The sequence below is a fragment of the Hydra vulgaris genome, chromosome 02, assembly GCF_038396675.1.
Source record: "Hydra vulgaris chromosome 02, alternate assembly HydraT2T_AEP".
In the NCBI taxonomy this organism is placed as follows: Eukaryota; Metazoa; Cnidaria; class Hydrozoa; order Anthoathecata; family Hydridae; genus Hydra; species Hydra vulgaris.
This window is the reverse complement of record NC_088921.1, coordinates 26,031,525-26,045,390: the sequence shown is the minus strand read 5'-3', so window position 1 is coordinate 26,045,390 and position 13,866 is coordinate 26,031,525. Positions and strand designations below refer to the sequence as shown.

The 13,866-nt window shown below is 25.4% G+C and overlaps 1 protein-coding gene across 2 annotated transcripts in view; it reads left to right on the top strand.

Moving 5' to 3' along the window:
* LOC136076840 (disintegrin and metalloproteinase domain-containing protein 9-like) overlaps positions 1-13,866 on the top strand; it is a 119,894-nt gene that overhangs the window by 51,621 nt on the left and 54,407 nt on the right. For both annotated transcript variants that reach the window (XM_065790416.1, XM_065790417.1), the window contains 2 exons: positions 11,509-11,587; positions 11,714-11,789. In XM_065790416.1, the coding sequence (XP_065646488.1) occupies positions 11,509-11,587; positions 11,714-11,789 (155 nt within the window). The remainder of the gene's footprint in view (positions 1-11,508; positions 11,588-11,713; positions 11,790-13,866) is intronic.

The window sequence follows — 13,866 nt, the reverse complement described above, 5'->3', positions numbered from 1 at the left end:
GACAGTGAATGTTATCGTAGGTTGCGCTTTCTTTTCTAAAATTGATAAAGTCAAACACTTTTGTTAAAACAAACAGTATATTTTATACAAATACATTTATAATAAATATTATATAATACTGATATCTTTATTAAAATTTACATATAATTAACAATCAATAGTTTATAAATTTTATTTAAAATTTGTGAGTTCAACTAAGTTATATTTCCCCTTTTTTTGCCCTCATAAAACCCCTACTGATATCTTGTGCTCTTATATATCCTACAAGCAAGCATAAAAATATGTTTTTGCACAAGCCTCTGTAACCTATATTAATCATTAAAAACAATTTAGTCATTAACAAATTTTAATTAAGTGATTTTATTTTTGTAATTATGTAAAAATGAAACCTGCTTAACGCAACATTCGAAGGATTGGGAACGACATGGCCAATCTGGAACACCATATGCTTGTGAAAATATTTTGTGACTTTATGAGTTGTGAGGCTTGTTGTAAGTAGTGGTTCATATATTGAATCTTTCCGCTCAATTAGATTGGTCAATTTATCAGCATCAGTATTTATGCATGCGGTTTTGCAAACTCTTACTGAAACTCTCTGAACTGAGTATTTTCATCTTCTTTCTTTCTAATCTCTAGCACCTTTTTCACTCCTAACTTTCATTCCTTTTTATCTTAGGAACACAAAAGAGTCTGAATAATGTCTTGGCAAACCATGCAGATCTCTTTACAGTTTTCATTCTATTGCAACAACCTCTTTTTTTGATATATTGGTTTTTTCAATTAGAGCAAAATATGTTGAGGTCCATCTAACCAGGAATGTTTTACCTTTATTTGAAACCAGCAAGGAAAATACACACTAACTATAAATTCAATAATTAAATGTAGATTTCTGAGGTTTTTCTGTTAAAAAATGAATTGAAACTCACAATCTTCAAAAACGGTTGGCTGTACTGAGCCATCTGGAATGAGAAACTATTTCAAAGTTTGAAATGAGCTTAAATTAAAGATGAAGCCCTATTTCAAGGTTTAATAAATTTTCAGGTAACACTCCAGATCTTATTACTGTTGCAATTCTGTATTCGTAAGCCTGATCATTAAGTATTTTCTCGCAAAATAATAAGTGGCTCTCCTAAAGTTACTTTTCAAAGTTTTTATTTGCATATTTGCATTAGTGGGACCTTGGCTTATTTTATTCCAAACGAATTCCGTGTGCAAAAACATATTTCTGTGAGATGCTTGTAAGATAAATAAGAGCACAAGATATCAGTAGGGGTTTTATGAGGGCAAAAAAAGGGGAAATATAACTTAGTTGAATTCAGAAATTTTAAATAAAATTTATAAACTATTAATTGTTAATTATCTGTAAATTTTAATAAAGATATCAGTATTATATAATATTTATCATAAATGTATTAGTATATAATATACTGTTTGTAATAACAAAAGTGTATGGCTTTATTAATTTTAGAAAAGAAAGCGCAACCTTCGATAACATTCACTGTCTAAAATATGAAAAAATCGACTCATTTTTCTAAAAGCAACCTCACAAAAGCTCCATTGTGTGTTTATTTTTTGACTTTTTAACAAAATATGATATTTTCTTATAATTTAACATAGTTTATATTGAGTTTATCAAGTAATTGAATATAATTTTTTCTCTTTAATTGTTCATACCTTAGTCATTTTTTCATTGAAATCTAAGTGTTCCCTCTAACAAGACATATTTATTTTTTCAGATTCGAATTCCCTATAACATTCCCCACAAAAATGAACTCCCCCTACTTTTAAAGTTTGATCAAAACAGGAAAAAAATAACACACTTTACCGTAACATTCTTTGTCTAAAATATGAAAAAAGTGCTGAATTTTTGTAAAAATACCCTTCACAAAAACTCCTTTTCTGTATTCATTTTTATGACTTTTTGAAACAAATAATCAATTTTCTTAAAATTCAAAATAACAATTATTGAGTTGATCAAAAATTTTTGAAAATTTTGTTTTTTTACTTATAGTTTTACCCTGTTAATTAGTCACATTTTAGTAATTTTTCCGTTTAAAACAACATGAACCCACCCAGCAAGACATTAATTTAAAAATTTTTTTTTTGCAGATTCGGAATCTCCATAAAATTCTTCACCTATAGAAATGCTTCACCTTGCCATTTTTGAAATTGAAAAAACAAAACAAAAATCGAAACACCCTAATGTCAAATTTTTAAAAGTTGATCTATTTTGTTAATTATAATCATAATATATTTGAATCTATTCTTTTTGTAAATAACAACTATACTTCACAGTTGTTATCCAAGCTTTTGAAAAGTATTATGTAAACTAAATAGCATACTAATAACAAAATAATTTTAAAATTTTTAAAAGTGTAAAATTTTTTTTGCAAAGAAACAATGTCTAGTTTTATAAAGTTTATCAACACATTTTTTAAAATTTCTGCTGCTGGTGTTTTGATTTTTAATGCTTGTTTTTGAAATTTGAATTAAAATGAGAATTTAAATATGTTTTATACTCGTTATGTATATAACGCTTTAAAAAAAATGTAATATTGTTTTGACATAGGTTGTTTTATTTTTAATTAGCTTTAGGTTGTTTTATTTTTGATTAACTTTATACCCTTGTAAAAATTTGAAGATGGTTTTTTCCATATTATTCACAGTTAACTTTTTGTTTTTGTTAAAACTTTAATTTGAAGATTGAAGATTTTTGCCATTAAACAGTAACTTGTTATTTTTTTTTATCTAAACAAAAAAGTCATTTGTTTACAAAGTGAAATTTATCAACTGATTTCTTCTTTACAAAATATAATACAAAATTTGAAATTCAAAATATAATACAAAATGAAATTTGTAATAAGTAATATAAATAAAAGTAAAAAAAAATGTATAAATAAAAGTAAAAAGGAAAGTAAAAACATAAAATATATTTATGTAAATCTGTTTAATTTATGATGTATAACAAACCAGATTGACTTTATTTATTTAAAACTAATCACTGTGTTGATTCAATTCACTCCACAACACTGTTAGTTTTGAAATATAATTAATTTTTTTTTGATATTCGAATACTTTGACTCTTATTTTGACTATTACATTTTTGATCTACATTCGATTTCACAGTGAAGACTTTTATTGGCTCAAATATTAGAGCTGGGCAATTTTGTTTGATAGATCTAGGGCTGCATTTATTTCACTCCATTAAGCTTATCAAAATGTGAATATAGTTTCTAATATTTAAGCTAGTTTTGTATAGCTATTGTTAAAAATTTATTGTTGTATATATATTGGTCAAAATTAAATAGTTATTGTTGAATATATATTAATAAATTTTTTTTTATTGACTTGCTTCATTAAGTTAACAGAGAGAATACGACTCTTGATTATTCAAATGTTATGATAAGTGTTGTTATTGACTTTGACTAAATTGACTAAAAGTTGACTAGTCCAAAATCAAATTTAGTTGACTTTGAAAAATCGCATAGTAGATTTAATCGACTATGGATTTCCTACTAATCAACTAAAAGTTGACTTTTTAAAAAAAAAATTTCAAAATTCTTTTATCTTTTTATTGGATTTAATTATTTCTATCTTTGATTTTTGTTTGTTCATTTAATGAAAAAATAAGTTAATGCAGTGTGCAGTTGTAATGAACATGTTAACAAGTTAATGTAGTGTGCAGTGGTAATGTACTTCTTAAATTTGATTTGAACAAAGACAAGGTTGGCGAATAAACAATAAAATTTGGAAAAGACTTCCATATCTTAATAATTTTTTCGCAGAAGAAAATCTCTGATTATCGTTATTACATTTGTTACACGGAATAAGTTTTTGGGAATGGCATCTTGTAGAGTAGTGAGAAGATGCAAATATAAAGAAACTCAGAAAAAGGTTGCAAATATAAAGAAAGGATGCAAATATAAAGAAGGATGCAAATATAAAGAAAACTCAGAAAAAGGTTGGATGACAAAATTGTTTACAATTATGTATGTCATTTCAAAGTCAAATTTTATTAAACAGCATTCAAGAGAATCAAGCTTGAAGGAATAATTTTTATAAGAAACCCAGCCGGCACAAACACGTCTTTTAGCCGTCTTTTTAACATCTAAAATATTACCACCTTTTAGATGTCTAAATTCAGGTAACTATAAGACATCTGATAGCGGTCATTTTTGAGACGACAAATATGAGCTTATATTCGTCATCTCAAAGATGACTACTATTAGATTAGTTGATTAGTTATCTTAATTTAGACATATAAAAGGTGTTAACATTTTAGGTGCTAAAACGACTTGTTTGTGCTGGTTGGGAATAGACATCTTTTACAGACAATTCTAGTAAAATATTTCAAAACCTTTTCTATCTGATGAATATCTTTTTTTTTCCACTCTGAGATACAAGATTCTAATAAAGACTGAACATTAACTTTTTAGACTCATATCAAATGTTGGGAATCGTTACTGATGAAAGTTTTTAAAAGTACAAACAATATGGTGTCTTGCCTTCAATAAAAGAACATTGATTCAAAAACTTCATATCCAAAGACACAATTTTACCGATATCATAAATAGATTTAAAAGATTCAATACCTTTATTAATGTTTATTTAGTATGAATTTAATGGTAAAAGACTGTTTCTATAACTTCTATAGTTTCTATAGTTTCTTTTTATGTTGAAAAATTTTTAACCATTCTGTAATTTTTTTATGATTTTGACACCGTGTGTGATTTTTCCATCATCTCTTGCTTGATACAACTTGCTGTCTTGCAAACAGCTTGAGCCACAATCACTATTGATACCCGAGGTTACATGGTGTATAAAAATTAAAAATTTGATGGGGCATAAGACATTCCCTTGAGATATTCTACTCTTTACACGAGTATTATTTGAATATGAGTTACTGACATAAACAGAATGAGATCGGTTTCTTACAAAGTGATAAAAATGTTAAAAATTGATGAACATAAATATATTTATTAATTATAAAGTAGTGAGGCACTCTGCAACTATTGACTTCATAACTTTACAAAAAATACACGTGGTAGGAATAAGTATATAGTTTGTGTACATGAGTTTCTTTTCTTAAAGGTTGGATATATAGCAATTATTCAGATAGCAGGTATAAAATTTGTTGACGTTAGCATATCAAACAGAATGGAAATAGGAATAGGAATTGCATTTGCAGTTAATTTAAAAAAATATTTCTGGGTATCCATCAGGTGGTTAAGAATGTTTTGATGGAAACTTTTGGAGAGTTGACAAAGAATACACTTGTAGGAAAACATTACATTGTTAAAATAATTTGGTTTTGTCTGTAATTCTGAGGCAAGTGCATTACCATGACAAAAGTAACAAAACCAGTAACAAAAGCAGAGCCAAAAAAGTTATTCAGAAGATTTGATTTTTCACTATCATCTGTACTAAGGGAACCATCAGGTCAGAGTAGTGGTGTATATAGTATACAATCAGATTGTAAATATGATTCTGTATGCTTCTCGATATTTAGCAAGTACTAAATTATTAGGGCTAGGGAGTGCTAAGCGAATAAAAATCACTTTTTTATTTTTATTACAGGTTATTTAAACTTTTTAAATTTAATTTGAACAATAAAAAGTTGGATGAGTAAACAATATAATTGGGAAATGAAGAAAATTTTTTTATTTATTACGTATATATAAAATATATTTTAAATTTTAGTCGATTTACTTGATTATTGAATGATATATTAGTCAAATTAGTCGACAATCAAATTATTTAAGTTGTAACAACACTAGGTATTTTAAGATGTGTATTTTAGTCAACAGTCAAATCATTTAAGTTGTAACAACACTAGGTATTTTAAAATGGTATTTTTTAAGATGTTAATTATTATTAAGATATTTATTTTTAAACTCAACATGATTGCAATAAACTAAAATGTTGTTTTTCATTTAAAACATTAAATTATAGCATAAATGTGATATATGTGACACAATTTTTATTATTTTAATCAAGTATAAAAAACTTATTTCAAAATGAATTCAGTTTTGAGTTTTTCAGTTATAAGTTTTTCATTTTTTTAATTTTTATCAAAAAGTTTATCAACTATTTTTGAGACAATTTCCCTGTTTTTATCCTACAATAAAATCACATTAAACTACATAATTTTATATACCATTGTTGGTTCATCAAAAATTTTTTTTTGAGATTAACTAAATAAATCTCTATTAAATATATATAAAAAATATATTGCCTTATCCAAAAGTAGCAAAATTACCATATAAACCTATAATGAAAACGTATAATGCAATATATAATTAATGGGTAAACTCTGAGGTTGAGTTTAGGTCAATTATTTATGGAGATAATTGTCAGAACCTTATCATAGTAACATTAATGTAATTATGTAGTTGCGCTCCCTAAGTCTATGTGCTCCATAAGTCTATGCATGTATCTAGGCCTATTCAAAAAATGACCACTTCAATTAAAAGATTTGAGGACTAACTCATCATCAGTCCAAACTCTGATTTAATGCTGAATTTTTGTTTTCGAAAAAGCTTTTCTATATTGAGAGCCCTAGATTGTTTAAAGCAGCATGAATCATAAGGTTGCTCTATGAATTTTAAAAGTAGGTTAGCTTAAAAATGCACTTAATACACATTTTCTGATTCGGTGTTTGTCTCTAACCTGGCCTACTACAGTCTACTAAAATCTTTTCTCTAACCTACTATTGCCTGCTAAAGTGAGTATGAGATTGTTTATGTAAGAGTTTTTACACTGATTCATTTATTTTAGAGAAAATAAAGGAAATATTTTTTATGCTTTCAAATGTTACAGGGATCCTAAAGTGCTGAGACAAGTTTTATTCATATTATGTAGAATGTTTTAAAAAAAATCTTTGGGTTAAAGTTTTATGATTAAAACAAAATAATTAACCTATTTGAAAAAAAACTAACTTTATAGTTTTACTCAAAGCTTGCTGTGTCTGTGTTAGCATGTTTTTTAAGTCTTTAAAATATACCTCGCAATCTATAAACTTTTAAATTTATTTAAGCAAATTGGAGTATATGATGTATATGATGTCATTGCAGAATTTTGATAAAAAAACTTTTTTTTCTTCAAATTATAGAATTTTATTATTATAGAAATTACTAAAGAATTTGTTATAGAAGTTTAATTAAGAGCATCTCTTACTTATCTCTTAACTTTTGCTAAACAGGATATCATACAGGATATAAATCAATATTCTCCTATATAATTCTTATTCATTTATGCATGAATATATATATAATTTAATTCATTTTATATAAAGTTTGCAAATAGAACAAGTAAATCTAGTCACTTGTGGAACATATGTAGTTATAAGCGCCAAAGAGAAAAGAAGTGATTTTGAATATATTCAAAAAAGTATTAGTGCACTAATTATGCTATTTTAAACAGATTTTCAGTGTTATAGCAGATAATTAAGAGAAGAAACAGTTATTACTATTCTTTTAGTATTTAGTTTATATTTAGTTTTGATCATACGGTTTACTGCAAATAATTGTTATATATTTAACTTATATTTTATTTAGGTTTTTTTTAGTTTTTATTTGTTTTCATTTTATATGGTTTATTGAGATTATTCCTTCTAAGTTTTGTATATATTTAGATTAAGTTTACTATAATGCAGTAGTGGTAGAGCACTCGTCTCATAAGCGAGAAGTTCAAAATTCTATCCAAGCCATGTGCCTGGTAGTACCATGCTTAACTTTTTTTTCTGCGCAAAAGCCTTGTTTGTCAAAGTTCATGTTTCAGAGTTACTGAGTTGAGAGAGGGTTGTAACCACAGCTAAAGTAACCTCCTAAACTGTAGTGGCCTTCATGTCCTTGGGGAGATGAATTTAAATTGAAAAAAAAAAGTGTTTCCAATTGTGGTGCAGCTGTTCATTTTATATTTAGCTTATACATACATAGTTAAATTTAATTTACATGGTTTTTTGGAAGTATTTGTTTTACATTTAATTTTGTTTATGTGGTTTAGTGTAAATATTTTTTACACTAAACCACATTCATTTTTTATGTTTAATTTTTTAGTTTTACTTTAGTGACATAATGCAGTCTAATTATTTAGTTAAAAATTAGTTCGTTTAATTTGAAAAGTTCGAGCCCATAGTAAAAAAGACAAAACTTTTTTACTTTGTTATTACAGTTATTACTTTTAATACTGCATACATTAGTTTATATTTTAAAGAATGTTACTTTAGTTTTAATACCTGAGACAATATTTATTTCCATTTCAATTCCACAAAGACATTCTTTTTGAAGTAGCTTAGTTTTACAGTATCCAAGTTAACACAATTTTTCAGTGCCATTCAAACAATTTAATTTTGGGGCTTAAGCAATATCAAAATCCGGGTTTTCGGAGCTGATGTGATTGTTAACTATGTCCTTTTTTATATCCATACAAGTTTTCTTTGTCTTTTTTTTGAGAGGTTTGAATCAGTTGAAGTTGCCAACATTTTAACTGCTTAGTTATCGAAATCCAATTGCAAAATGCAAAACTACTTTTAAATACATATGCAAATCATCTAAATTTATCAATTTGCACAAAATCGGCATAATTATCAATACTTTCTAACTAAAAATTAAAGAGTTCGGCAAATATCTCTAATAAACAATGTCTTTTACTAAGATTATTTATTTAAAAATTTAAATTGTAAAATATCATTTGTATAGGAGAACAAAAATATGTCATTGTGATAAACACCTTAGATAAAACTAGAAAAAAATTGACATTGTTTATATAAAAATAAAAAAAATTCAAATTTATATTAAGGTGATTAATTTATTTTTTATATATTTATTATATTTAAGAGTGTACCATGAAAAATTTTATTTGGTTCTTGCACTCTATAAAAAAGCTTCCGTATGTTTAGCTTTCTTTAAAATTTACAGGAAAGACATGATGATAAAACCCTTAATTTAAAAAACAAATTAAGCAAAAACAAATAATATTAATTCAAAAAAATTAGGTTTTATTTTCCAAAAAAAAAAAATTTACAATGGCATTATTTTTGATACTAAAAGTTTTTGATTATAAATGCGCTTAAATAAATTTATAAAGTCTATAGATTGCATATGTATATTTTAAAGGCTTCAAAAACATGTTAACAAGGAGATGGCGAGAAACGAGTAAAACTATAAAGTTAGTTTTTCTTGGTATACGTTTATTATTTTGTTTTAATCAAAAAAATTCAGTTTAGGCATTTTTTAAAATCATTCTCTTTAATATGAACACAACTTGTGGAATCCCTTTAATGTGTATTTTTTTAATGTAGAGAAACAAAATTTTTTTATAGACTTTTTTGTTTATACTCTACTTTTCTTTAACAAATAGTTTTTGTGAATAAATTTATTTTTATTTTATTAAGTCTTTATAAATATTTGTAAAATACTTTTTTAGGGGTTTTCACAAACTGTAAAAAGTGGTAAAAAATTTTTGACAAATTTTTGATCTCCTGGTTTTTGTCTTTTTTCTGCTTCTTTCATGATTACAAAATATATATATCTATATTATATAATATATCTATATTATTATACTGATATATATATATTATTATATTGATATATATATATATATATATATATATATATATATATATATATATATATATATATATATATATATATATATATATATATATATATATATATATATATTATTATTATACTGATATATATATATATATATATATATATTATTATACTGATATATATATATATATATATATTAGGGTGTCCCAAAAAAAAAAAAAAATGCTTTCTACTGATTCCCATTCTATGTGACCTAAATAAGTACTAAAAAAAATTTGACGGATTTATTTTGACAGGAAGTGCTAGATGTAAAATCTGAGTTTTACTGTTTTAATGTTAAGCTAGCTTAACATTAATAGAAAACACATTTTAGAAAATTAAAACAAAACAATTAGATGCGTATAAATCATTTCCAATTGTTTTCTACTATTTAACTTGATAAGATTATATTTATAAATATGAAAATACAAAAAAAAATACATGAAAACTAATATTTATTAGCAAATTTAAGATTTTATTGCAGTGAAACATTTCTCAAAAAATACAACTTTTTGAACAGTTTCCAAGCTCATTTTTAGTCATAGTCTTAGTCAAGTTTTTTCTAGACTTTTTAACAACAAAAAGTACATTTTGAAGGTGATCTTCATCTCTAGTAGCTGAAAGAAATCCTTTAATGAGCTTAATGTTTCTTTCTGCACCATCATTTACAACAGATATGTTTTTGATCCATGCAATAAAATCTAGCAACTGAGGATGGTTAAAAACATCTATAGTATTAAGACTATTATTAAGCCATTCTTTTATACTTGCTCTTGATATTTTAAAATGTTTGAAGAGAAGGTAGCTTTGCTCGGAAATCAACTCAGGTAGCTCTGTGGTCTCTCCAATTTGTACATTTGATGGTTTACAACGCTGAAATTCATTTGGCTCTTCAAACTCAATCAGAGCTAACAGCATTCTTAGCTTTGTTTCAGAAGGAACTTCTTTATCCCCAAAGGACAAAACACAGAGTTGCGGAGTTAAGTACCACGTATGGCGTCCCATGCTGAGAAGCAAAGCATTTCCAATATTCTTACTAACTTTTCTCAATGCATAGGCTGTCTGGATAGCTTTCAAATCATTGTAGGGAGCCAGAAATCCTAAAAAACTTTTTAAAAACCATGGAAAATAGCAAATTGCAATGAACAAACTTGCATCCTTCAACTGCAGCACTTCTTTTTCTGTCAAGATATTACTGATATCTTTAGTCATATAAAGAGTCAGGATGTAGATCGCATCTGCTAAAAACCTTGCCTCATGGCAGGCGCCAGGTTGATGGAACTATCAGTAGTTGCATTAGTCAAAAATGTCTTAGCTTCCTCTGCAACAGTGCGAAGAACAGAGCCAATCTTCAGATCATCTCTTTGCCAGTCCAATTTACATAAATTTTTCACTTAATTCACTTTCTCACAGATGTCAGGCCACTTGTTCTTTAGCTTGACATAAAGAGCTCTTCTTGGACCTTTAGTTTTCTCACCAGTAAGGGCAGCATATAGTGAGATACATGTACTTCATATATGTGTCTCCTACACATAATCCACAAAATTGGTAATTTCAAAATATCTGTAAGAATTTGGACTGCTCCATTTACTCTGCCTGTATTGCTTGCAGTTGTATCACAGCATATACCAATGATCTGCTCTGTACATCCGTAATATTCTAAAAGATTGTTAATATATATATATATATATATATATATATATATATATATATATATATATATATATATATATATATATATATATATATATTTACCTGTACCTCAACTACCTTCTTTTTCTTTATTGTAATCTTTTAGGAAAGTAATTTCTTTACAAGTTCATTTGTCTTATTCTATCTTTTACTTTTATACACAACAAACCTTTTAAAAAGTTTAATTTTTCATTTTAAAGTTAGTTTCTTTCTTTTTTAGTCATAATTCTTGGCCAGGCAATTCTGGAAAAGCAAACTTAGATACCATGTGTAAAAAAGATTGTATAAGTATTGCTTATGTGTGTATTTTCTTTAATTGTTTCAAATTAACATAATATAATTGCATACATTTTATAAGTATAATTTTTTATGGTTATGTGATTACACATTTTTTAATTTCAGTTTCAATTTTTATTACATTTAAGTGGGAAAAAATTAGCCCTACAGTACATACAATTGGTCATGAATTTGGTCACAATTTAGGGTTTTTGCATGACGAAGGTAAGCAGGTTGCTTAAACTAAGTCTTTATGTAAACTGTTATATAATTATTTAGTATACATACATATATACATACATACATATATACATACATACATACATACATACATTCATGCATTCATAAATACATACATACATACATACATACATACATACATGCAAACATACATGCATACATACATACATACATACATACATACATACATACATACATACATACATACATACATACATACATACATACATACATACATACATACATACATACATACATACATACATACATACATACATACATACATACATACATACATACATGCATACATACATACATACATAGATATATATATATATATATATATATATATATATATATATATATATATATATATATATATATATATACATATATATAAATATATATATATATATATATATATATATATATATATATATATATACATTTTTTTATTCCCAACATGCTGCAAGCAACCACTATTAAATTGAAAGTTACTAGAAAATAAAGAATAGAATTAAAGAGATTAAATTTGACAGAAGACTTAAAAAGTTGTTGGTTGTATGTAAATTTAAGTATTTTTTCTGAATTAGGAATTTAGATGTGACGTATTAAAAAAAAAAAGGTCATTGGTTTCTGACAAAAAAGTTTATAGCAACTCATAACTTGCTCGGTTATTGAACTCAATTTATTCAAGCAAATTAAGGTTCCGCATTATTTTTTGAACTTTTTTTCATAGATATTCGTACTTTTGTTTATCTATTTTTATATTATAATTTAAATCATTAAATAAATTTTTATATGCAAATTTTAAATAAATTTAAAGTCATTTAATATTTCAATAAAGTTTTAAAATGTCATCAGCAAAAAGTGAAAAAGCTTATATAAATCAATAGCTTCTAAATGAGAAAGTTTTCAATAGCTCATTAGCTTTTAAATGAGAAAGTTTTCAATATCTCATTATCTTTTAAATGAGAAACCTGGTTTGCTTGCCGATTGCTGTCAAATAGAATGTTAGTTGAACTTTTGTTGCAATATGCTATTTCATAGTTAATTTAAATAAGCAACAAATGCATTTAAGGGGCAGAACAAGATTCTTTCACCACACGAGTGCAGCAAGTAAATTTAATTGGTACATTTAATTATCTAGTATAAAAGATATTTAAATTAAAAACATATTTATATACAAAATTTAATTTTTTTTTTCAAGTTGTTAAATACAAAATTTATGTACACTCTGTTTTTGTAAATTTAATAAAAAGTTAAATTTTGTATTTATAAATATTGTTTAATAATAATATTATTATATTACTTAATTATATTTTTATTATTTATTAATTATTAATTATATACTATATAACATAAATGATACGTTTCATTGCAAGTTTTATTTTTGATTTTTTGTTGTTATTTTTGATTTACAGCTCATTTAGTTTACCAAAAGTATTTTAAATTATTTTAAAAATAAAATGTTTTTAACTTATTTTAAATAATATTATTTATTAATATGCAAAGACTTTTGTAACTGTCCTAACTTAAGATAAACAGTAAAAATGTAAAATAATTTAAAATGTATAATAAAAAAATAAAAAAATAATTTATTAAACATATTGAAAAATATTAACTAGAGAATAACTAGAGAATAAAAAATAAAGTATAAATAAAATAAAGTTTTTCTAACTACGCCTTCGTCATTATATTATCTCATAATTCCCAAAACTGCTTTTCTTATGACTTTATCTATATCCATCTTCTAATAGTATTGTTTCTTTAATCCTTATCATACTGAATGGCTCAACTGGTTGTGAAACTGCTTGAACTAAGGCTGGAAACCTTTTTTGATCCTATTCAATATCAATTTGGTTTTCACAAGTATGTACTGATCATACTTTTATTTCTTAAAACATATATGTTCTGCGTACGTCTTAATACTTAATTTTCTCTCTCTGCTGATAGCAGCCAGTGCAGCCATGGAGTAGCAATTCAAGTCTTGCCTTCAGATTTAAGATCCGTATTTCAAAACTAGGTCTTGCCAAATATTTTAATTTAATTTACACATGAT